General features: G+C 40.8%; 1 protein-coding gene across 1 annotated transcript in view; it reads left to right on the top strand.

The window, feature by feature from the left end:
• LOC109042462 (RNA/RNP complex-1-interacting phosphatase) overlaps window positions 1-20746 on the top strand; it is a 108744-nt gene that overhangs the window by 61486 nt on the left and 26512 nt on the right. The window contains exons 3-4 of the mRNA XM_072301339.1: window positions 7747-7778; window positions 17777-17864. Coding sequence (XP_072157440.1) covers window positions 7747-7778; window positions 17777-17864 — 120 coding nt within the window. The remainder of the gene's footprint in view (window positions 1-7746; window positions 7779-17776; window positions 17865-20746) is intronic.

Genomic DNA, 20746 nt, shown 5'->3' with positions numbered 1-20746 from the left:
TAGCTTCAAATGGCAGAACAATCGATACATCGCAATTCACGCCACGCCACTGGTCTCAACTAACATGTCTCAATATTAACTTTGATATTTTAGGGGCTCGGAGGACAAGGCGCATAAGTGCAGTTTTTGCTATTTCCAGAAACACGTGTTTGAAGTTTCAAAATTACATGAATCCTTATCGGCAGAAAGAAAGTTCGAACTGACTTTTTGATGATTAAAAATTGGAATTTTGGGAGCGAATTTTTCTCAGAATATGCATTAAGACTAGTTTTACTTGAAGTCATTAATATCTCAATTATTTCAAAAACTGCACTTATGCGCCTTGTCCTCCAAGCCCCTCATTTCATTTATTCTGTTTTTTTTTTTTTTTTTTTTATTACTTTTCTAATTTACTTTATATTTCGTATATTTAAACGCCCTTGCAACTATACGTGTTCCACGGATGTGCGTGTTGCATGTTGAAAAATTGAAGGCACTCCCGCTTTACAAAGATGAGACTGAGTCTGTAAAGGCGCCTTGATACAACTATTAGTGTTTCGCGGATGTGCGTGTTGCATGTTCAAAAATTGAAGGCGCAATGGCAAGTTCCTATTGGCAAGTTCAAGGGAGAAATCGCCCTATGCTCCTGTCTGTTAGTTATTTCGACTTTTGAATCCAATTGTACAATTAAGTTCGTAAATATTATGCGTTTTATTTTTCAACATAGATAAAAGCAAATTGACTTTCCGGGTTCTTGCACACGTCAATGCCATTTTCAGTTTGTCTCACTGATAGAATTTATTAAATTCGCATGTTTGGAGACATAAACCTGAGAGATTTTGTAATTTCGTGTTTCTTCATATGTTCAAGTAAAAAGCGAAAGAGCATTTAACTTCATTCAACTCATTCAACTCCTCCAAAAGAAGAAAAATTTATCCCAATTTTAAAACAGTGTATGGAAAAATGCAACGAATATACGCACGTCTCATCCTGGAATGAATAAGTTACACAATCGGTGCATAATACAGACGAAGATACGCTGTTTTTAGACTAATTATTATATCTGCACTGCTAGAATCTATATGTATAGAAGCCGCACATTTGTCGACGAACCCCGGAAAGATTTCGCAGTATCGTGGTTTTTCATCACAACTCAATCACTCCGCGTGCAACTTCTCCTAAGCAGGGTGACACATTTTTGGAAAGTTATTGAAAATCTGAAAAAGACTAGGAATTTTTCCTAACATTAAAAAGTCGGGAATTTCTTTGCGGAACCTTGAAATTATTTTCTTTTCTCCAAGTAATTCAATCATTTACCACCGCAGTCACACACAATCTCGACAAAAATTAGAATTCTGCCGTGAATTCGTAGATTTTTGGATTATTTCAATTTCAAATGGCATCGCACTAAACATTTTTTAGTGAAAAGCATTTCATCAGAAATTATGAACAAAAATCAGCGAAAGTCATAGAAAAGTCACGCAATTTTTTGTTCAAAAATCCTGTAAACTCATAGAATAATTAGGTAATTTTGAAATCCTAGGAAACTCATCATCCTGCTAACTGAAAAAATTACCTCAATTTTTAAAAGTATCTATGGAAATAAACATCAAATATACGTCCTGAAGTGAAGTTACACAATCTGCGAAAAACGCGGACGTACATACGCTGTTTTTGCCGAGAAGGATAGACCGCGCGATTATAACAAACGTAACGTGTTAATTTATTTATGAATACAAAATGAAGACCTCAGCATGGTTGAGACGGGACAGACGACGGGGTATGGGAGGGGGCGGAAGAGGGAGGTTGGTCAGTTCCACGGAGCACAGTGGAGGGACTCAATGAGTGAGACCGGACATGGCATTTCTCACTAAAACTGGAAATTTTGATGTTTTATTTTGTCATATTGTAAATATACAGGGCTGCATTTTGACGAAAACCTGAAGGAGAAAACCAATGTGACCAATCTACCATTTTTTAACTTCCACGTTTCGTTTTAACTAGAGCACCTATACAGGGACACTGCGAACAGGTCGAAATATGGAGGTCTTAGGGTCCAAAAGGGCAGTCTTAGCCAACTGTTGAAAACAAAAAATGTCACTGCCAATCTTCAGGTTCCAATATCCCAAGATGGTCAAGGATGTTCATAAATGAGCGTTCTTCCTTAAAAAATGATTCAATTTATGCAAAAACGAAGTCAAATACGGGTCGTAACAATTGTGATATTAAATAATCCCTACATAATTTGAATTCATAGGTTGGCCGCCCCCAGGGGCTATATGGGCCCTAAAAGCTACATGATCTAACCTCAAAATTACCGACATGTCTATACTCTTCTTATGTAGGTACTGTAATCTGAAGTGGAAATTGTAATGTTTGTATCGTCACGTTGTAAATATAAAGGGGTGGTTTTGATGAAAATCTGACGAGAAAACCAATGTGACCGTTTTTAAACTTCCACGTTTCGATTTAAGGACGATACAAGCGTTCACTAAAAAAAATTCTCGGCGTTTTTACCAAGGTCCGTTGGTACCTTTACCATCTCACTTTTTTTACCAATTATTGGTAATTTTACCAAGACAGACTGGTAAGCTTACCTAAAAAACCGGTATTTTTACTGGTTTTTTTTCAGGTAAGAATACCACTTTTATTGGTAATCAATTCCCGGTAACCTTGCCATTTTATCTCGGTAATTCTACCACAGTCGATAAAAAATATTGGCGTTTTTACCAAGGTCCAGTAAAATTACCGAGAAAGTTCAATAATTTTACAGAGATTTCTCGGTAAAATCACCAATTCCATAAATGGTAATTTTACCAAGAAAAAACTGGGATCAAATATAACCCTGAATTCTTGGTAATTTTACCCTCTTCTTATAGTAAATACACAGAGATTTTTTTTCAGTGTATGTATTCTCCACGAAAGAACTTGACTACATTTGGACCGCGTTTATGGTAATTTTACCAAGAAAAAACTGGGATCAAATAGAACCCTGAATTCTTGGTAATTTTACCATTTTCTTAGTAAATACACCGAGATTTTCTTTCAGTGTTTAAAGTTTCCTCATCGTGTTCGAATTCTACCACGGATCGGTTTGCCTGTGCGGAGCTGCGCGACGGCCGCGGTATCGATGGCGGAATATATTAGCGCGAAATTGAATTATATGAAATCGGAAGGCGCGGGACCACCGAAGCCAAGATCCACGGACCACCCGCCACCCGGCGCGGCGCGGCGCGGAGCACACCACCACCGTGCGCGCCGCGCCGCGGGGACGTCCTGCCGCATAGCGAAATTGCGCGCCGGCTACCTGACGTCAAACGTCGAAATTCCACCGAAAGCTCGCAAGGGAGGCTATTACATCTTCTCTCGCATTCTTCCACCGAGGAGGTTAGCCACCCGATTGCTAGACGTTAAAACCACTTATCTCAATTGAAGAGTTGTGTTCATGGACAAAGTGCGAAACAGCATATGTCTGTTTGCGACGTTGCAGACTTCTCTTGATTTTATTTCCCGGACAAACTTGAGAAATGGGACGTGCTCGCTTAAACCCAGAGACAAGAGACCCTCCACTGGCCTCTTGGCGACAGGTGGAAGCTTTTACTTTCGGGGATTCAACAGCTCCTTATGGACAATTATAAGGGAGCAACAGTCATCACCCTAATTTCGGCTGTTGACCTACCTACATGGTCGATGATGAGCTTCGGGTGACGTCATGAGCCAAACAAGTTTCCTAAACTTCGGCCATTTTCGGCTTGTTTGCGAAACGAAACTGCCAACACGTTGTTAAACATCAACCATGTAGGTAAGTCAACAGTAGAATGCTGAAGTCCAGAAAGTAAAAGCTTCCACCATGGCCAAAATACTACCTAGTGGAGGGTCTCTTGTCTCTGCTTAAACCACACAAGGTTCTTTTCAACTCTAACAATAAGCCTTTTTTTTTATCCTTTAATAGGTTTATGACCCTCTTGCGTAGCGCCATTTCTGTTTAAACACAAAAACGTCCAAAGAAAAATGTTTTATGCGCTCAATGCCTCTTAAAAGATTACTTAAGTTTTAATGATCTTGTAATGCAGGGTTTCCTCTGTAGAATTATCCAAATTCCTGCTGCCATACTATTGAATGTAACCCACATGTCTCTGCTTTACAAAAAAGATCTTTCAAAAAGGCTTAATGTAGCCATGTGACAAGTTTGCGTAACGCTATCCAAATGATCCTTATATATTTTGAAAAACTCCGTACTTTATGCTATGCTGAGCATTTTGAAATAAATGGACTTTCACGGGCCCGAAATCATTTAAGATTTTTGCCTTGAAAAACTTCGCCTTTTTATTCTAAAGTAGGCAAATCCAAACAAGCCCAGGTTCAGATGTGCCATTTTCGGATCCAGCCAGTATCAATACTTATTCATGACGTTATGACTACCAAAGTCTATCTTTTGAGTCCGCGGAGAAAGGAGAGGAAAGGCGGGCGTATGAAGACATTATGACGTCGCCGCAGGGGTCAACTGGCGTGGCGCGATGATGTGTGTCAGAGCCCCGACAAATGGTCTGTGGACGTAGGTATCACTCAAACTGCGGTCGTAATGAGCACACATCTATTATGCACTATCTTAACCTATGGAATTTTAATGAGATTCTCACTATTATAAGGTAATAAATAATGTTATATTGAAATGTGGAACTTCTCTACCACTTAAGTCAGAAAATTGGACGATAGAGTAAACAATTGCGAATTGAACTCTACCGGTATCTTCGCATGTTCCATGGGTCATAGGAAGTGCTACGGAAGATCTGAAATATACAACATACGTAAAGCATCACTCTCTCGTACCTTTATAACCATGCAGTTCCGCGGGAAAAATTCAGAGACAGACTTCACAGTTCATATCGAATTTATAATTTGTATAAGGAAGTCAAAATCGCAAAAGTATAGTCAAAGCACATAGTTAAAGGCCTATCGTGATATACGCTGAAGATGGAGAGACTGTCTCTGAAATGCACCTGTACACTGTATTAAACAATTAATAAGCATTTCTAACCGTGGTCCGGCCTCAATCAATCAATTTTTTATAATCTTGAAAAAACCACGCATTGTTCAACTCCATACATATAAGTCAGAATTACCTCAAATTTGAAACACGTTTAGAATCCGAAAGCATGTACTAAAAAACACCCCCCTCCTGCTTTTTCTTTATATTTTGATAAGATTTAATGAGGATTGTCGGGGCTTGTCGAAATTCAATGTATCATCAAGGTAACCATTTCAGTTCCAAGTACTTCTGATGTTTGAACTATAAAGTTCTTCATCGTCCACCTGCATTTGTGCATTATTCCGAATCGAAACCTTTTGAAGGTAATCGAGTCTTCAGCTGTCGACCCGAGACGCAGTAGTTTCCCAATATTTCCAAATGTCCTCGTGGCATACGAGTTGAATAATTGGGACATGTTTAATTAAATACCGGGGGGCCATTTTCCCCGCAGTGTTTGTTTGTGGTTTTTTATCAAGACTACCACGGAAGGTAATTAAAACGTGGCTGTCGGTTGAATACTAATGACTAATCGAATGCTCACGGCGTGCAAGTCTGCCGGCTTTTGGTGTGGCTTCGATTATTTTATGGATTCGGTCGGTCTAGGGTTTCAAGCCCAAGGAAGGAGGTGGGAGCACCAGATTAAATAATAAGGCCCCATTAGGTCCTAAATAATGAAAAATTCGTGAGGTGCCTAAGAGCGGAGCATCGGGCCGTAAGCGGACACGGAGATGGGACGAGAAGAGAAAGTTAAACACCTAATCGATGAATGGTGTTGTTTCTTAAACATCCAAATTACGATTAATTAACCCCGAGTCAACGGTCATCCAGGCTGAAAACGAGCGAGTCATCGAACGCTGCACATCGCGCATCGCTCGCCTTTGCAAGTCTTCCTAATTTACTTCCACCTCACTCGCTCGTAATTCTCTTTCTTTTTCAAGCCCACCCTCCCTTCTCTCTTCTTCCTCGAAGCGTACAATACAAAGCGATTTTCCCTTTAACTGCAATTTCTGTCTTCCTTTTTTTTTTCTCTTCAAGGAAACTACCCAATCATATCCGTTGAATTTTTGTGAATAAGTTCAGAGGCCAAAAAATTACAGAGGAATTCAGCAGTTATGTTCCAAGTTCTTTGATTAATTTTGTAGTTGCCACCAAATATTGTTAGAGATAGTTTGTGCGCCAGTTTTTGTGTACTGTTTTCTTAGCAATCCTTCTTAATTTACTTCCTCCTCTGTCGGTCTCGTACTTCTCTTTCTTTCTTAAGCCCACCCTCCCTTCTTTCCTCTTCCTCGAACCACACAACACAAAGCGTAAAAGAGCGATTTTCCCTTCAAATTTTTTAAATTTTCTGTCTTATTTTATTTCATAAATGGTGGTCTGGTTTGCCATTTATTATCGTATCTGAAATCTGAACTCGGAGGAGTTAATTTTGAATCAGTGGAAGAGGTCAAACAAGCCGTCCACTCTTTCATCCGCGGTCAGCTGAAAGACTTCCACGCACGAGGCATCCAAAAGCTGTTCTCTTAGTCTTAGTCTCAGTATCAGACTTGCTTGGATCGAGCTGGTTATGTGGAGAAGTGAGGTAAGCCCCTTATTCTACAAAAATTTCTTTGATTTTTCGTCAGTGATGAACGACTGAGGCTTTGGCAGAGAAGCTCTTCTCCTGTAGCGGACTTCAAATCCTCGCAGATTCGGCGGGAGCGTCGAGCACCTCGGCGCGTTCAAACGGCTCGCGTTCGGCCGCACATAGTCCGATTTTGTTGCGGTTTGTTTTGTTGAACTCAAAATATCCTAAGGAAGATTTTGAGCCCAAGTTTTTTAAAATTGGTCCATTCTTATGGATTTTAGAGAGGGGGGATACTTACTTATTGAACGCCCCTCGTATGTTCAAAGATACTTCCCATCCCAACCGTTTTTGTTGAATTTTTTTAAAACAAGTTCAGAGGCGAAGAAAATCACAGGGAAATTCAGCAGTAATTTTCCACGCTCTTTGAATTATTTTGTAGTTGTTAATACACACTGTGGGAGAAAGTTTTCGATTCGTCAATTTTTGTGTGGTATTTACCTCGCAAAATGAAGAAAGAGATGGGACATTTCATTCATGTCTTAGCAAGTATAGCTCATTCTTAACGTAAACATTTTCTTTGAAGAAAAAGATTAAGTTGAAGAAAAAAGTGAATGAATAGAAATGAAGTACGTACTAAAAACCAAAGTAACCCTAGAACGCTCTAGTTGAATATCACTTCTGCTTTAGCTTAAGTCTTTAAAGAGAGTAATAAGCAGATTCCTCATCCTCTAATGTTCTCTTAAATCCGTTTTAATTCTCCTCTTTCGTGTTCTTTTCGTGTCTCCTCATTTTGTTCATTTCTTTTTCGCCCTGTCTTTAATGCAAATACGTCAATTAAATTTTCATTCGTTTGAAGTTTTGAACCTAATTACAGTTGCAGCGTTGTTAACTGCGATCAAAATAACGTAATGCAGTGACATTTTACTTACCTTAAACTCGCCGTTTTGTATTATTTTAGATGATATTTTGCAAAGCGGAGGGTATCGCACATCTCAATAATCAGAGTTGTGTCTATGGAAAAAATGACTGAGAGCAAAATGTATCTTGCATTAATTTTTGACTTGCGACTTCCGTCCAAAATTTACTAAGTTCTTACAGAATTTTTTTGCCGTTGTCATGAATTTAATAAGATCCTTTTAATGTCTATTTTTTTCTTTTCTGTTCTTGTTTATAGGAATCGATGCAAAACAGAGATGCAAAAGAATGGTAAGATCTACTCATATTTTCTTTTTTGTATGATTTTTCTCGTAAGATCCAGGATGACTTAGTTTCCCCTGAGTTATAATTTTTAAACATTTGGTCGCTCTCGAAAAATTAGAACCATCTCTCTTAAATCTTTTTAATGGCGGGTTGGTTTTGTGTGCCACACACTTTTAATTGTTTACGTAGAAAAATGGGCTTTGGTAAATGTCGCTAAGTAATGTGATCAAAATACATGTGTTTGTGCGGTAAACCGTTAGCCTTGCTCAAAGCGAAGAAATTATTTGAATAAATTGAATTTTCAATTGGAGACTTAAACGCACTGTCAGGAAAGAAAGCGCTCATCCTTAAATTTTTCTCTCCCGCTAGAAGTGCTTTTTTGCAGAAAATATATGATTTTCTTGTTTCGCCTCCTCTTCATTTAAGAAGCACACTGCCCATGACGCGCATGGAAGTCAGGACACGATTTGTTAGATGTGCGGTCCGATCTCCGGGAAGTCTAAGTAGTAACTTCAAGGCTCAAAGAAACTGGCTTCGTTGGGCAATGTTTTCAATTATTTAAAAAAAAAAAAAAAAAAAAAAAAAAAAAAAAAAAAAAAAAAAATGCCGTGCCATATATCAGCGCCTCAGTGGCTTCATTACAAGTTTCTTAATTTTGTTGCACATGCAATTTGATCTCCGGGGAGTTAAAATAGTCGCGCTACTTCAAAAGAAATTGTCAAATACTACGCACGCGGCGCCGAGAGGCCAGAAACTATTGCGCTCACTCGAAACTCCTTCATTTTAGTAGGTATGCAATTTGATCTCCGGAGAGTGAAAATAGTTGCTCGATGACAAATCAAGCTATCCAAAGCCCACCGGTATACAACATAAAGCTAACCCATAAATTGATAGTCTGTTCCCGAAAGCAAGACTTGAAAGTTTGACGGCTTTCCCATTTGAAAACACCGTTTTCGGGGCCCTCTCTCCTACATACGCGACCGATCGCGACCCGCCTGGTTGCGCGGTCCAGAAGTTTTTGCACCCCTGTTTGATCCGTCATTCCCCAAACCATTTGATCCGTCATCCCTCAAACCGTTTGATCCGTCATCCCTCAAACCGTTTGATCCGTCATTCCCCAAACCGTTTGATCCGTCATCCCCCAAACCGTTTGATCCTGGCGGCTCGCGCCTGACTTTTGAAGGGAATGCAAATTTTCAACCCAAAAGCTCGGTCTCCGTAAACTGAAGAATAACCAACTGGACGTCTGGGTTACTTTGTTTTCTCTACTCCCCATTTCAACACAAAACGTCGGTTACTTTTTCTTACCGTATAGTCAATCTGATAGGAAGCCAGCGAAGTGGATTCGCGAGGAAAACTTGGTCACAAGACTTACGAGCCGGGCATGATGAAGCCCCGCGATAGCCGCGGGAAAACCGCGGTAAGTCCATCTGATTGGGCCCCCGATGCCTGGACCAAACAAAAGCTGGTAAGGAGAGGGTGCATGGGATTCGAGAAATTATTACCGACCGGCGTTGCGCGTTGCGGCCGCGCGTCTATTTTGATGGTTAGTCGTTTGGGCGGAGTCGCCGAGTGTTTTATCCCAGCGAAACGAGAGCTGAACCTATTTATGCTAAAAGGAACTATGCTCCACGGCAACCCTATGCTCATAGTTCCTTTTAGCATAAGCGAGGTAGCTCGCCCTCCGATCAGATTCCCGCGTTAAATATTTACGAGCTCGGGGCCTAAGCCTCGCGCCATGCTCCGAGGTGCATCCTCGATAGAATTTTAATTATAAGGTCCTTGTTATCGGGCCCATATCTTACCAGGGAGCAAATTGGAAACAAGCTAACTAATGAAGAATTTAACTGTTACGTACTTTTCGTCTCATATCTGCCGGCCCTCTCCGTTCTCCTCCGTTCCTCAGCCACTTGTGTTTTCCTGGCCTCTTCTTATTAAAACTCACTCTTTTGTCCCAGTTCTCAGGTTGGATTTTAAAGTTTTGTATTTAAATGGAAAATGGTTAATTTCATCCTATTTTTCCTTAAGCAAGGTATTTACCATCAATAGAAATCCGGAAATATCGGGATTTTCAGTGCCATCAGGAAAAATCAGGGAAACTTCGAGAAAAATCAGGAAAACATTAAGAAAAATCAGGGAAACATCGGGGCAATCGGTCATTGATCAGGAAATTCTGAGGCTTCAAGCATTTCTCAAACATTTGGTTCTATTCATTAAATATGCTGATTTATTAGTTAAAAACGTATCTATTCACTCTCGCAAAAAACCAGAATTTTTTTTAAATAGCAGGAAAATTCAGGAAAGTGTTAGGAAAATTCAAAATGACATTTTAGTAGACACCCTGAAAATATAAGGTTTTTTCGTTTGGAAGTGACCCAAAAGGTGAGACTTGAACGACTCATGATGAAAGCGAATTTTTTCAGCCTAACTCAATAACTGATTTTGTGTTTTATCAAAAGTTTGCTCAAGGAAAGATTACTTTTTTTTTAAAAAAAGAGATTATTAAAAAAAATACCATTATTTTTTTAGAGCTGAAAAAGTTACACAATTTTGAAAACTCTGTAATCGAGTCAGTTTCCTCTCGATAAATGCAGTCCACGATAGGAATGCATCACCCACCAATTCGAGCGGCAAGGAGGAAATAACCGAATTCCGACGAGTCGATTTTTGACGGCATCAGTCATCTTCCGAAATTTTCATGGATCCGCCCAAGCTGATGAACCTAATCGAAAATGATCGGTGGAGTTATCGTATCAGCACCGTCCAGTATCAGAAACTCGATCAAATTGACTCTTCTCTTCCGTGTTGGCCTCAGCGTGACTCCTCCGGCCTAAAGGCGTATCCTCAATTTCCACGTGAGCCGCGGAAAGGATAGAGTTTTATGGCGAACAGGGCTCATGTTGAAATCGAGGTACACCCTTACGTCAGAGGAGCGACGGTATGCCGCCACTCTCCGGTTTCACGTACTGGCACAACATCAAGTAGGGAATCTCGATTGCATCAGCCGACGTCCAGGTCGGAGGTCAAGCTCTCGCACCCTTGTGTCACGATCATGAGCTCGGAAGGGTCTACTTTGTTCTTTGACGGCTCCAACAAAGTAGCGAGAGGACATCGGGGAAAGTCAAGGCAAGGGAAGCTCTCGGAGGGAAAACGCCGTATCAACTTTCCGACGTTGCCGAGTTTCTCTCAGTGGGATTTCAATTTTTGGGAAAGTTAACCATATTTTTCCTTGAAAACTTGAGGTCTAGGAGATTAAATTGCAAGTGAAACATTATGTACATGTATCAAAGATAAAATGCAAATAAGTTTACCGGAAAATGTATTTTTGAGAAAATAGAACGTTCTTGAATATGCAGAAAAAATCTGGAAAGGTCGATAAAAATTGATTTTGAATCTTGAATATTTCTCTGCGATTTTTTTTCTCCTGACTTTCAGAATTCTTATTCTATCAGTCTCTCTGATTTAAATCCCTTGCCCAAAATATGGAATTCGTTTTAAAAAAATGTATCAAAAATTAGGAAATCTTATCTCTGAGATTATTTTTGCATGTAACTCAGGGCCTTTACCTGCGCTCCCAAATTGTGATTATTTTTGCATGTATCTCAGGGTCTTACCTGCGCTCCGGAATTGTCTAATTCTGCATTACTTTCAAATTTCAAGGAATTTTTCGTAAAAAATTTCCCCTGTAAAATATTTTCATCCTTTACACCCGCATAAGCAGAAAAAGCGATTTTCGGAGGAGGCGCAGAACACATCTAGAAGGGTCCGAACGTCGATGAATGAAGGAGCGTCCATAAATTATCCATCGCTTTTTCCCAGCATTTTTTACCCCCTTCCCGCTCCACCAGTTTTTAACGCTTTTGTGACATAAGTTTCTATCCTATAACACGTAAAAACAAAATGGCGCAACCCCCCCTCCCCCCAGTGTTTGAGTGTTAGGTAATTTACGAACCACCCTTGAAGTCGGGCAATTTTGAAATCTACTTGTCTCCCTGCAAGAGATTTAGCAACATTCGAATATGGATACGGCGTTTTTCCCCAAGACGGGAGTTATGGGAGCTATGGGAGATCGGGACGAAAATCACTATATTAGATCGTATTAGCGTTAATAATAGCACGGTCGGGTCTCCTTATTATTTAACGATAATTACACAGCGGTCTCGGCGGGGATTTGAGCCTCGAAAAGAAGAACGAGGAGCGCGGGCGATTAGGCGCGCGTCGAGAGCGTTTAAGTAAATGCATCAATTACAACGCGGTTTCGTCGCCTCGTCTCCCTCGTTGGCCGCGGCTCGCACGATATCCTTAACCGATCCCGATGACGGGAGACCGTGTGAGTTTCCCGCTGCCCTCCTGTCAGCGAGAGCCCCCCGCTCGTTGGCGCCGGGAACCGACGTCTTTTTGACGAGAGAAAATTGATGAAATTGAAAATTCGAAGACTGCGATATAACAAAATATTCCCGCGCAAAAAACCAACTCCAATCGGCCTGTTGCAAACTTCAGCTGGAGCATAACGAAGAGTTGTCAATGGAGATGTTGCATGTGTGAGGAATTTGCGATTTGACTGTTGATTCTTTTGTAAAAGTTTGCGAGAAACACGATGGTGCCACTGGTTTTCTCTGCAATCAGCTCCCAACCTCAAAAAAAGCTCTCAAGTTGATGCTCAAATGGAGGGGATATCCCACCCTACTCTGAGAGTCCACCTCTACATCAAGACCAACTCTCCATGCAAAGATAGAGAGCAAGTACATTAGCAGTGATGCCGTGTTTTCAGTTTTGAATGTATTTGCTCCCTATCTTTGCATGGAGAGTTTGTTTTGATGGAGAGGTGGACTCTCAGGGTAGGGTGGGATATCCCCTCCATTTTGGCCTCACTTTGAGAGCTTTTTTTGAGCTTGGGAGTTGATTTCAGAGAAAACCAGTGGCACCATCGTGTTTCTCGCGAATTTTTACGTAAGGATCAATAGTCAAATCGCAAATTCCTCACAAATGCAACATCTCCATTTAAAGACTGATTCAACGAAATATTCCCGCGCAGAAAACCTCCCTCAATGGGCTTGTTGCAAACTTCAGCCAGAGCATAAAGAAGAGTTGTCAAGTACCTACACTGGAAGAAAAAGCACACTGGATCTAGAGTCTAGACTCTTGAAAACATTGACAAGAAAAAATACTCTTGATTCAATCGGATTTTTGCTTGAATCAAAACGAAATCCGCTTAAATTAAGAGGCTTGGTTCTTGATTTCACCTAGATTCTGACTGAATCAAGAGTACTTTTTCTTGTCGATGTTTTTAAGAGTCTGGACTCTAGATCCAATGTGTTTTTTTCCCAGTGTATAGAAAATGACTCAAAAATCATGATGTGCGCATTGGGAAAGTCTGAAATACACTCCTAACCTCACAATCTGCGCAAGAGGTATGTGTTTTTTAAGCTTCCCGCTTCATAAATAATACCACGGCACAAGTGAACATTTTGCAAGAAGATTCGTTATATTCAACCCTTGCGCGCTAGGATGCTATTCATGCAGGACGCGCATCATTCAAGATGGCCGACACCAACCCGCGAAAACACATACATGGCGAGACGGGATTTTATCAACAGGCGTGTTCATGTTTACAATTGCTTTGCGTTGATAAAGACCATGGTGCTTTATCACGATCTGTGCGCGGAAGCGTCGGCCATGTGGAATATTGTGTAGCATCCTTGTGCGCATGGGTTGGATGGAATGACTCCTTTTGCGAAATGATCACCTGAGCCGTAGTATCGTTTTTGAAACAGGAAGCTTAAAAAATACATATGTCTTACGCAAATTGTGAAGTTGGGAGTGTACTTCAAACTCTCTCGATGAGCTCATCGTGATTTTTTAACTATTTCTTATAAGAAGTAACTCTTCTTTTTGCTCGAGCCGAAGTTTGCAAGAGGCCGAGGAATGCATTATGTCAAAATTCTAGAAGATCGATGCGCCCATCAACTTTTTCGTATATAGATGCCCTGGCTCTCAGAGGCTTATCAATATTTTTGATTCAGTAGCAGTCCAAGTAAGCGTTTTCTCTCCACCACACTTAATTTTTCACCCGAGAAATCCTAATGTTTTGACGCCTCCCGCTCATACAGCGGAAATGACCCCTTTTCAAACACAAGTGCATTGTTCCACCGTGCCTACAACCCTCTCACAGTGCTCCTCTCTCAACCGCGATACCGAGGTGTTAGGAAGGCAGGCCTATGCTATATTTCACGCGAGTATTCGTTGGAAGATATGAAGAGGCGATTCTCTCCCGGAGGAGCGAGGGCCCACTAATGAAATTATGACGAATGGGCCACCCTTAAACGCGGAGCCTTTGGCGGGCGAAGGCGCAACCTTAAGGCTTCACATCTCTATCGAGTCGATTCATTACCACCTTAAATTGGAGCGGCCTCCCCCGACACCTTTGCCGCGTTACCGGCTCATTTACTAATCCCTCGCTGGTTTTGTTTCAAGCCCCCGAAACTATTCTAATGCCCGGCATCTGAATTTAAATCAGGAGCCAATTATTGACTCTAATATTTACTACTCATCACTCGCGGTGGAGCCGCCCTCACCCTCACCGCGTTCAGGGTGGGCAATCTTGCCGCGTTGGCTGTGAAAAGGACGATTGCACTCAGAGAAAAAAAGTTCAAGGTGATTCGATGGACGCCATATTTTGTGTCAGAACGGCATGCGATATATCGCATCAATTGGCTCCATTTTTTTAGCTACTCGTCATTTTTCTCCTATTTTGAGATCGCAATTCTGTTGTCAGGAGACTAAATCACTCATTTACCAATTTTAACAAAGAAATTCAACGCAATAAAGGCGTGGTTTTTTTAGAGAGAAAACATTGCATTCGATACTGATATCGAAATTGCACTCGAATGCGATATTTTCCCTTTAAAAAAACCACACCTTTATTACGTTGAATTTCTTTGTTAAAATTGGTACGTGAGTGCTTTAGTCTCCTGACAACAGAATTGCGATCTCAAAATTAGAGAAAAATGACGAGTAGCTGAAAAAATGGAACCAATTGATGCGGTATATCGCATCCCGTTCTGACAAAAAATATAGCGTCCATCGAATCACCTTGAAAACCGTAAACTCTACAAAAAACGTGACGCTCTAAGAGGTAGAAGGGTCCGATCCTGTGCGTCGGGTGCGTTACAGGGGGCGTCCAGGCGTCCAGGGCTACGTCACGTAACAATGGAATAGGCGTCTATTTGTAAAATCATCGATTCCGGTCTTAACGAGTGAAGCTTCCTCTAAGAAAAGAGAAGATAAAATCCGCTCTGCACTTAAATCATCCACTTGTATATTGCATCTGACGGGATTGTGTGTTTAATGCTTCAATAAGTTGCAACACTGATTTTGGCAGATGTAGCGAAATGTATGGAAATTGTTCTATTTTTACGTCGTATTCGATGTAGTTTCAGCATTTCAGGTGCACATCAATGGGCCAATTGATGGAATGCGTTTAGCATAAAAAAACTGAGTCACATCAGCTATTGTCAAAAACTGGGCAATTTATTTATTTTTTTTTTTTTTTACAAAAGAACGTTTGTGCGGATTCCTTTGACAATGTTTAGGAATTTGCTTCGCACTGTACAGAGGATTCACTGAAACATTCCCATTTGATCTATGTTAACAATACTTCTCGACACCTCGTTCAGGAGGTCTCCAAACTTTTCTTTTTGTTTCCCGTTTTTTCTGTAAGATTTTGACCTTATGTAGTGGCCCGTTGGTATGCGCCTAAGGTGCTGAATTCCATCACATACGACATCTTACAAAACACGCAACTTTGAACGCGTTTTTATTGGTTTATAATCATTCCAAAAAAGATATGAAAATTCATGTGAGCCATGTTCCTCTTCTTGATTTCAAAATTACAAGAATTAAAAATTAAAGATGAAAAAGATGAAAAAGTATACCGAAACACGCATATTGTTGAATATTTTTGACCAGTTCCCAAGTGTTTTAGTTCGCTTTGCCTCTCGCTATTCTTCTCCATCATGCATTGTGACAATTCTTTTCTGTAATTAAATTGTTTCTGTGTTTTGTTTTAAGTGCTTGCTGAAGATGGGTTAAGCCCGAAATGCATCCAAGCCAATAAACCTTATTCAACAATATGCGTGTTTCGGTATACTTTTTCATCTTTTTTTCATCTTCATCATAACAGCACGATAGATGCGTTTTTCCAGTTAATTGAAAATTACTGATCAACCTGATTCACACCTTGTCTGAAAACCTCTCGGCAACATTGCGCCGAGATTCAACCACTATTGCCGTTTGGTGCATCATCATGCAGTTTCCCTTCGAAACAGAAGGCGAATTCCCCCGACAAGCCGACACGGGGTAGGCGTAGGCGTGGGGCGCCTCCTCCGAAACGAGGGGATGATGGGCGCGGGCCCATATATTACCCGTGGGCCCCGCTGACAAGCGCACCCGACATTCTAGGCGGATCGGGAGATCTGGACCCCCGAACCCATATCACAAGTAGCGCGGACAGTGGCGTGGCGTGAGCGATATATCGATTGTTATGCCATTTAAACCTATGGAAAAGGATCGATTATCAGGGTGCTCGCAGCGAACACCTTAGTAATCGATTCTTTACTATAGTTTCAAACGGTGAGATATCGATAATCGATTATTCCCGCCACGCCGCTGAGCGCGGAGCCGGGCCACCGAAAAGCTTTTAGCTTGCTTCATTTTTAATCGATTAGGATCGGAATCGTGGGCCACGAATGATTTGTTTTCCATCGAGCACCCTTTCTTATTAATTCTTTCTCGCCTAGTCTGACAGCCTGTGATCTATGAATATTTGGCGCCAAGCTCCGGGGTGTTTATCATCATCGCGCCGATAAGTTTCCCACCCCGAGTGTCAAGTCAACCCTACGAGTAGCACTGGAAAAAAGAGTCGTTTGGATCCAGAGTCGAGATCGAGACTCTTGAAAAAATTGACAAGAAAAATACTCATTCACTGAAAAAAAAAAATCTCGTTGTATTTACTAAGAAAAGGGTAAAATTACCAAGAATTCAGGGTTCTATTTGATCCCAGTTTTTTGTTGGTAAAATTACCATTTATGGAATTGGTGATTTTACCGAGAAATCTCTGTAAAATTATTGAAGTTTCTCGGTAATTTGACTGGACCTTGGTAAAAACGCCAATATATTTTATCGACTGTGGTAGAATTACCGAGATAAAATGGCAAAGTTACCGGGAATTGATTACCAATAAAAGTGAAATTCTTACCCGAAAAAAAACAGTAAAAATACCGGTTTTTAGGTAAGCTTACCCGTCTGTCTTGGTAAAATTACCAATAATTGGTAAAAAAAAGTGAGGTGGTAAAAGTACCAACGGACCTTGGTAAAAACGCCGAGAATTTTTGTTCAGTGTTATTCAATTGGATTTTTGGTGGAATCTAAAAAGAGGTCAACCTTAGTTAAGTAATACACTGGAAAAATAAAGGCTCTTAGATCCAGAGTCGAGACTCTCAAAAAAGATTCACAAGAAAAATACTCATGATTCAATTAGATTTTTGCTTGAACCTACAGGAAATCCACTTAAATTAGAAGGTTTGGCTCTCATTTCAAGCAAGAATCCGATAGAATCAAGAGTATTTTTTCTTGGCAAATTTTTGAGTCTGGACTCTGGATCCAAGAAAATTTTATTTTTACTATACAGAAAAAAAACAATGGTCAGAAAATTTGATGATATCAAGCGTTTGTTAAGCAAGGTGTTTCGGAAAAATTCCATTGAGAAGTATTAAATACTTAACGAACTCCGATTTCATGAATTTGTGTCGTAGGGAAAAGTGGGACGAAGATAATGAAAAATCAAACATTTCAGGAAAACCTCTGAATAGAGGATCTTCCTGAAAAATATTTTGAAAAATCAATGAATATGTAATTGAAAATAAATAAGTTTAGACGATGACGCACTAGTAGACACCCTGCTGTAATTCTATTACTAAAAGAACCATTTTTGTTTCTGCTTTCAGGTTTACACTGGATGATCTCGTGAAGGCCATACCAAATTTAGGTCTAGTCATCGATCTCTGCAACACCCAAAAGTACTACAAACCAAAGGTGAGCAACCATTTTTCATCTCAACTATTACCCCACGGTCATGTTCGCGATGAGAATTTGCAATTTAAGTATATGCAAATACTGTGCCCAATTTTGCGAGGTACCTTCATCCTATTGGTCAGGACATAGATCCTCTTTCAAGCTCAGCATGGAATTTTTAAAATGTAATCTCCAATCTCGTCCGAATGCCAACACCTCTGTGGCTACAACATAATCCCTCTCAAATTTATGCAGAAGCTAGCTCATGATTGGACGAAATGTCGTGGCGCGTTCAATTCCGTAACGCGTGTCACTCTATTATTCCCTCCCTTCTTGCTCTTCCTCGAAAGTTTTTTTGATGGTATTTGACATTTCAGTCAATCATAAATTATGTATATAATAATTTTCAAAGTAATGTAGCAATAGTAGCAGTTCAATGGCATTCAAGGTTCAATTCGAGTGTTTGGAAAGGATACGGTAATTGATGACCTTGTGAAGGGGGCTTGACCCCCATCCCCTCCATGGCTGGAAATTCCGCCTCCTAAACGTTATTTTTCGTGATTCTCAGGAATTTTGTACCTTTTAGACCCCCCCTTTCCTCTCAGTGAGCCTTCCTTGATTTTCTGGCTATGCCACCGAAGTTAGTTTTACAGAATCGTGTTTTCATAGTTGAATCTTGTAGAATTTCAAAAACAATAATGTTCAAAAACTTCTCATGTATGAACATTGAACATTTTCAATTATAGATGTCTGATCAATGTGTACTAGGAGCATGAGATAAATGCTCATGACTTTTTCTATACTCACAGCTTCTGGCCTTGCTTCGTAAGTGAAATCTGGCCTATCAAAACTTCAGACCATGCTAGCTGTTTAACCCTGCTCAGAGTTTTTAAAAAAATTGTTTTATTTGAATAGCAACCTCCAATCAACAATCTCCGCACGAGGACTCCGCAGTCGTTTCAAGAAAAAACTTAAAGTGTCCAGTTATTCTAAAAATAATTTCCTCAAAGCTTTAGATTCTTTTTGAAACATCTGGAAATTGATTTGCAGGATTTAAAGGGTTTTTGGTGGACCGGAAAACCCACAAAATCAGACCTAAATACGGCAACCTGGAAAAGTCAGGAATTTGTGAGTAGGCTTGTCGGCTGAGCTAGTTCCGCCGGTGCTACTAGAGGAAGCGAGGAGAAATCATGAGAGTGTTTTTCTTAATAATTTTTAACTTTAAAAAATCAAACTTTCCCTCTAATTTCGGCAAAAATTAGAGTAATTGAAGGAAATACTTATTAGTAGAATTTAAGGTCGAAAGTCAGGCAACTCGGAAATTCTGAAGTCAGGGTGGGTCAGGTAGTCGGGAAATACAGAAAGTATAGGAGTCACGGAAATATTCAACAAAATTTTCTTTTGATTTGAAGGAAAATTCTCAGCTTTCATTTGAACTTAATCGCAAAAAAGCCGCGTTGTGCTAACCGATAGGAGCAGAGTGAAGGTGGGGTGCCGTGAAGTGAAGAGCCAGAAAGTCCCGATTGAGTCTATGGCGGAGTGGCAAAGCACAGCGCGGGAGGGCAGAGAATTTTTTCTCGGAATTGATTTTGAGAGGTGCACCAGCCTGGGCGCTCGGGCGCAACCATCCACCATGCTCAGTAAAAACGCAGTATTTGCATACCAAAGTTGCCTAATAGCCCCAGTGAAAATATATATTCTTAAGAAAAATTATGAATACATCTCCTTACAATTTTCAGGTGAACTACATTAAATTACGAATAAAATTAACTGAAAATTTCGAGAAGTAGTGTTCACAAATTTTCCGGAAAAGCGTATTTTATCAAATGGAAATTTAGCAGCATCCGGAGGGCTCATACGGCGTTTTCCTTAGCAAGGAAGCATAGGCAAGTGGCATCGGTATGCCGTGGTAAGGCGAAACATCGTATGGACATTCCAATGTTGCCGAATTTCCCCCGATAAAATCTTTATTTGGAGAGGAAGCCACGAATATTCTTCCTTGAATTTTTCAGATACCTAACCTAAAATTGCGAATAAAATAATCGGAAAAGTACGGAAGGAAAATGCGCTCTAATTTCCTGGTAAATTACAATTTTACCAAAAGGAAATTTGGCAACGCGGGGTTGCAGTTACGACGTTCCTGCACAGCCGAGCAGTGGTGCTCTCAGGGCCCTGTTTAGTCGATAACTTGCGACTAATGAGTTATGAACACACCGTCTGACGGACCGCGTTTTTACCTTGACAGTTTAATTAAGACCGACTCGGACTCGGAGTCGAAGCAAGCTCAGCATCCTTCGTCCCCTCGTGGGGTCCCAGCCCCCCCTCCCCCCTCCCCCCGCCGTCCCCCGGGGCCCCGGCACCACACGCCGCGATGTGCCACACTCCCCGGTCCGATCCTCGCGGCTCAATATTCAATAATACTTAATCGTACTATTTAAATAAAAGCGGAGCCAAACCGCCATAATCGATAGTACAGGGGTTCTCAGTCCCCCCTTTGTTTGAGTTTCGGTTTCGTGACCGATACCCGTGCCCTCGTAAACCGACGAATTGTGTGCTGTGTACGACAAAGGCGGGAGTAAATGGATTGGTTCCGATCGTAATGAGCGTAAGTGAATTACACGCTGTGAGCAGTGTGAGCCCGCACCCTTTCGGTTCGGGCAGGCACATCTGTGCGTTGATCGGGCAGCATCAGTCGGGGCCACTTTACCTGTTTCAAACACGGCTTTTATATGCGTATTAGTGCTTTCAACACAATTGCGGTTGTTGGAAACTTGCAATTTAGTTCGCGTTTAAGCACTCAATACAATCAATTTACAGCCGTCTTTCAATTTCTAAATCGCAAGGAGTTCTATTTAAAATGACCTTTTTCTGCCTCTTTTTTGAGGGACCTGTAAATTTTTGAC

The sequence above is a fragment of the Bemisia tabaci genome, chromosome 6 (assembly GCF_918797505.1).
Source record: "Bemisia tabaci chromosome 6, PGI_BMITA_v3".
NCBI classification, from domain to species: Eukaryota; Metazoa; Arthropoda; class Insecta; order Hemiptera; family Aleyrodidae; genus Bemisia; species Bemisia tabaci.
The sequence above is the reverse complement of the archived record's forward strand: the minus strand, read 5'-3'. Positions and strand labels throughout refer to the sequence as shown.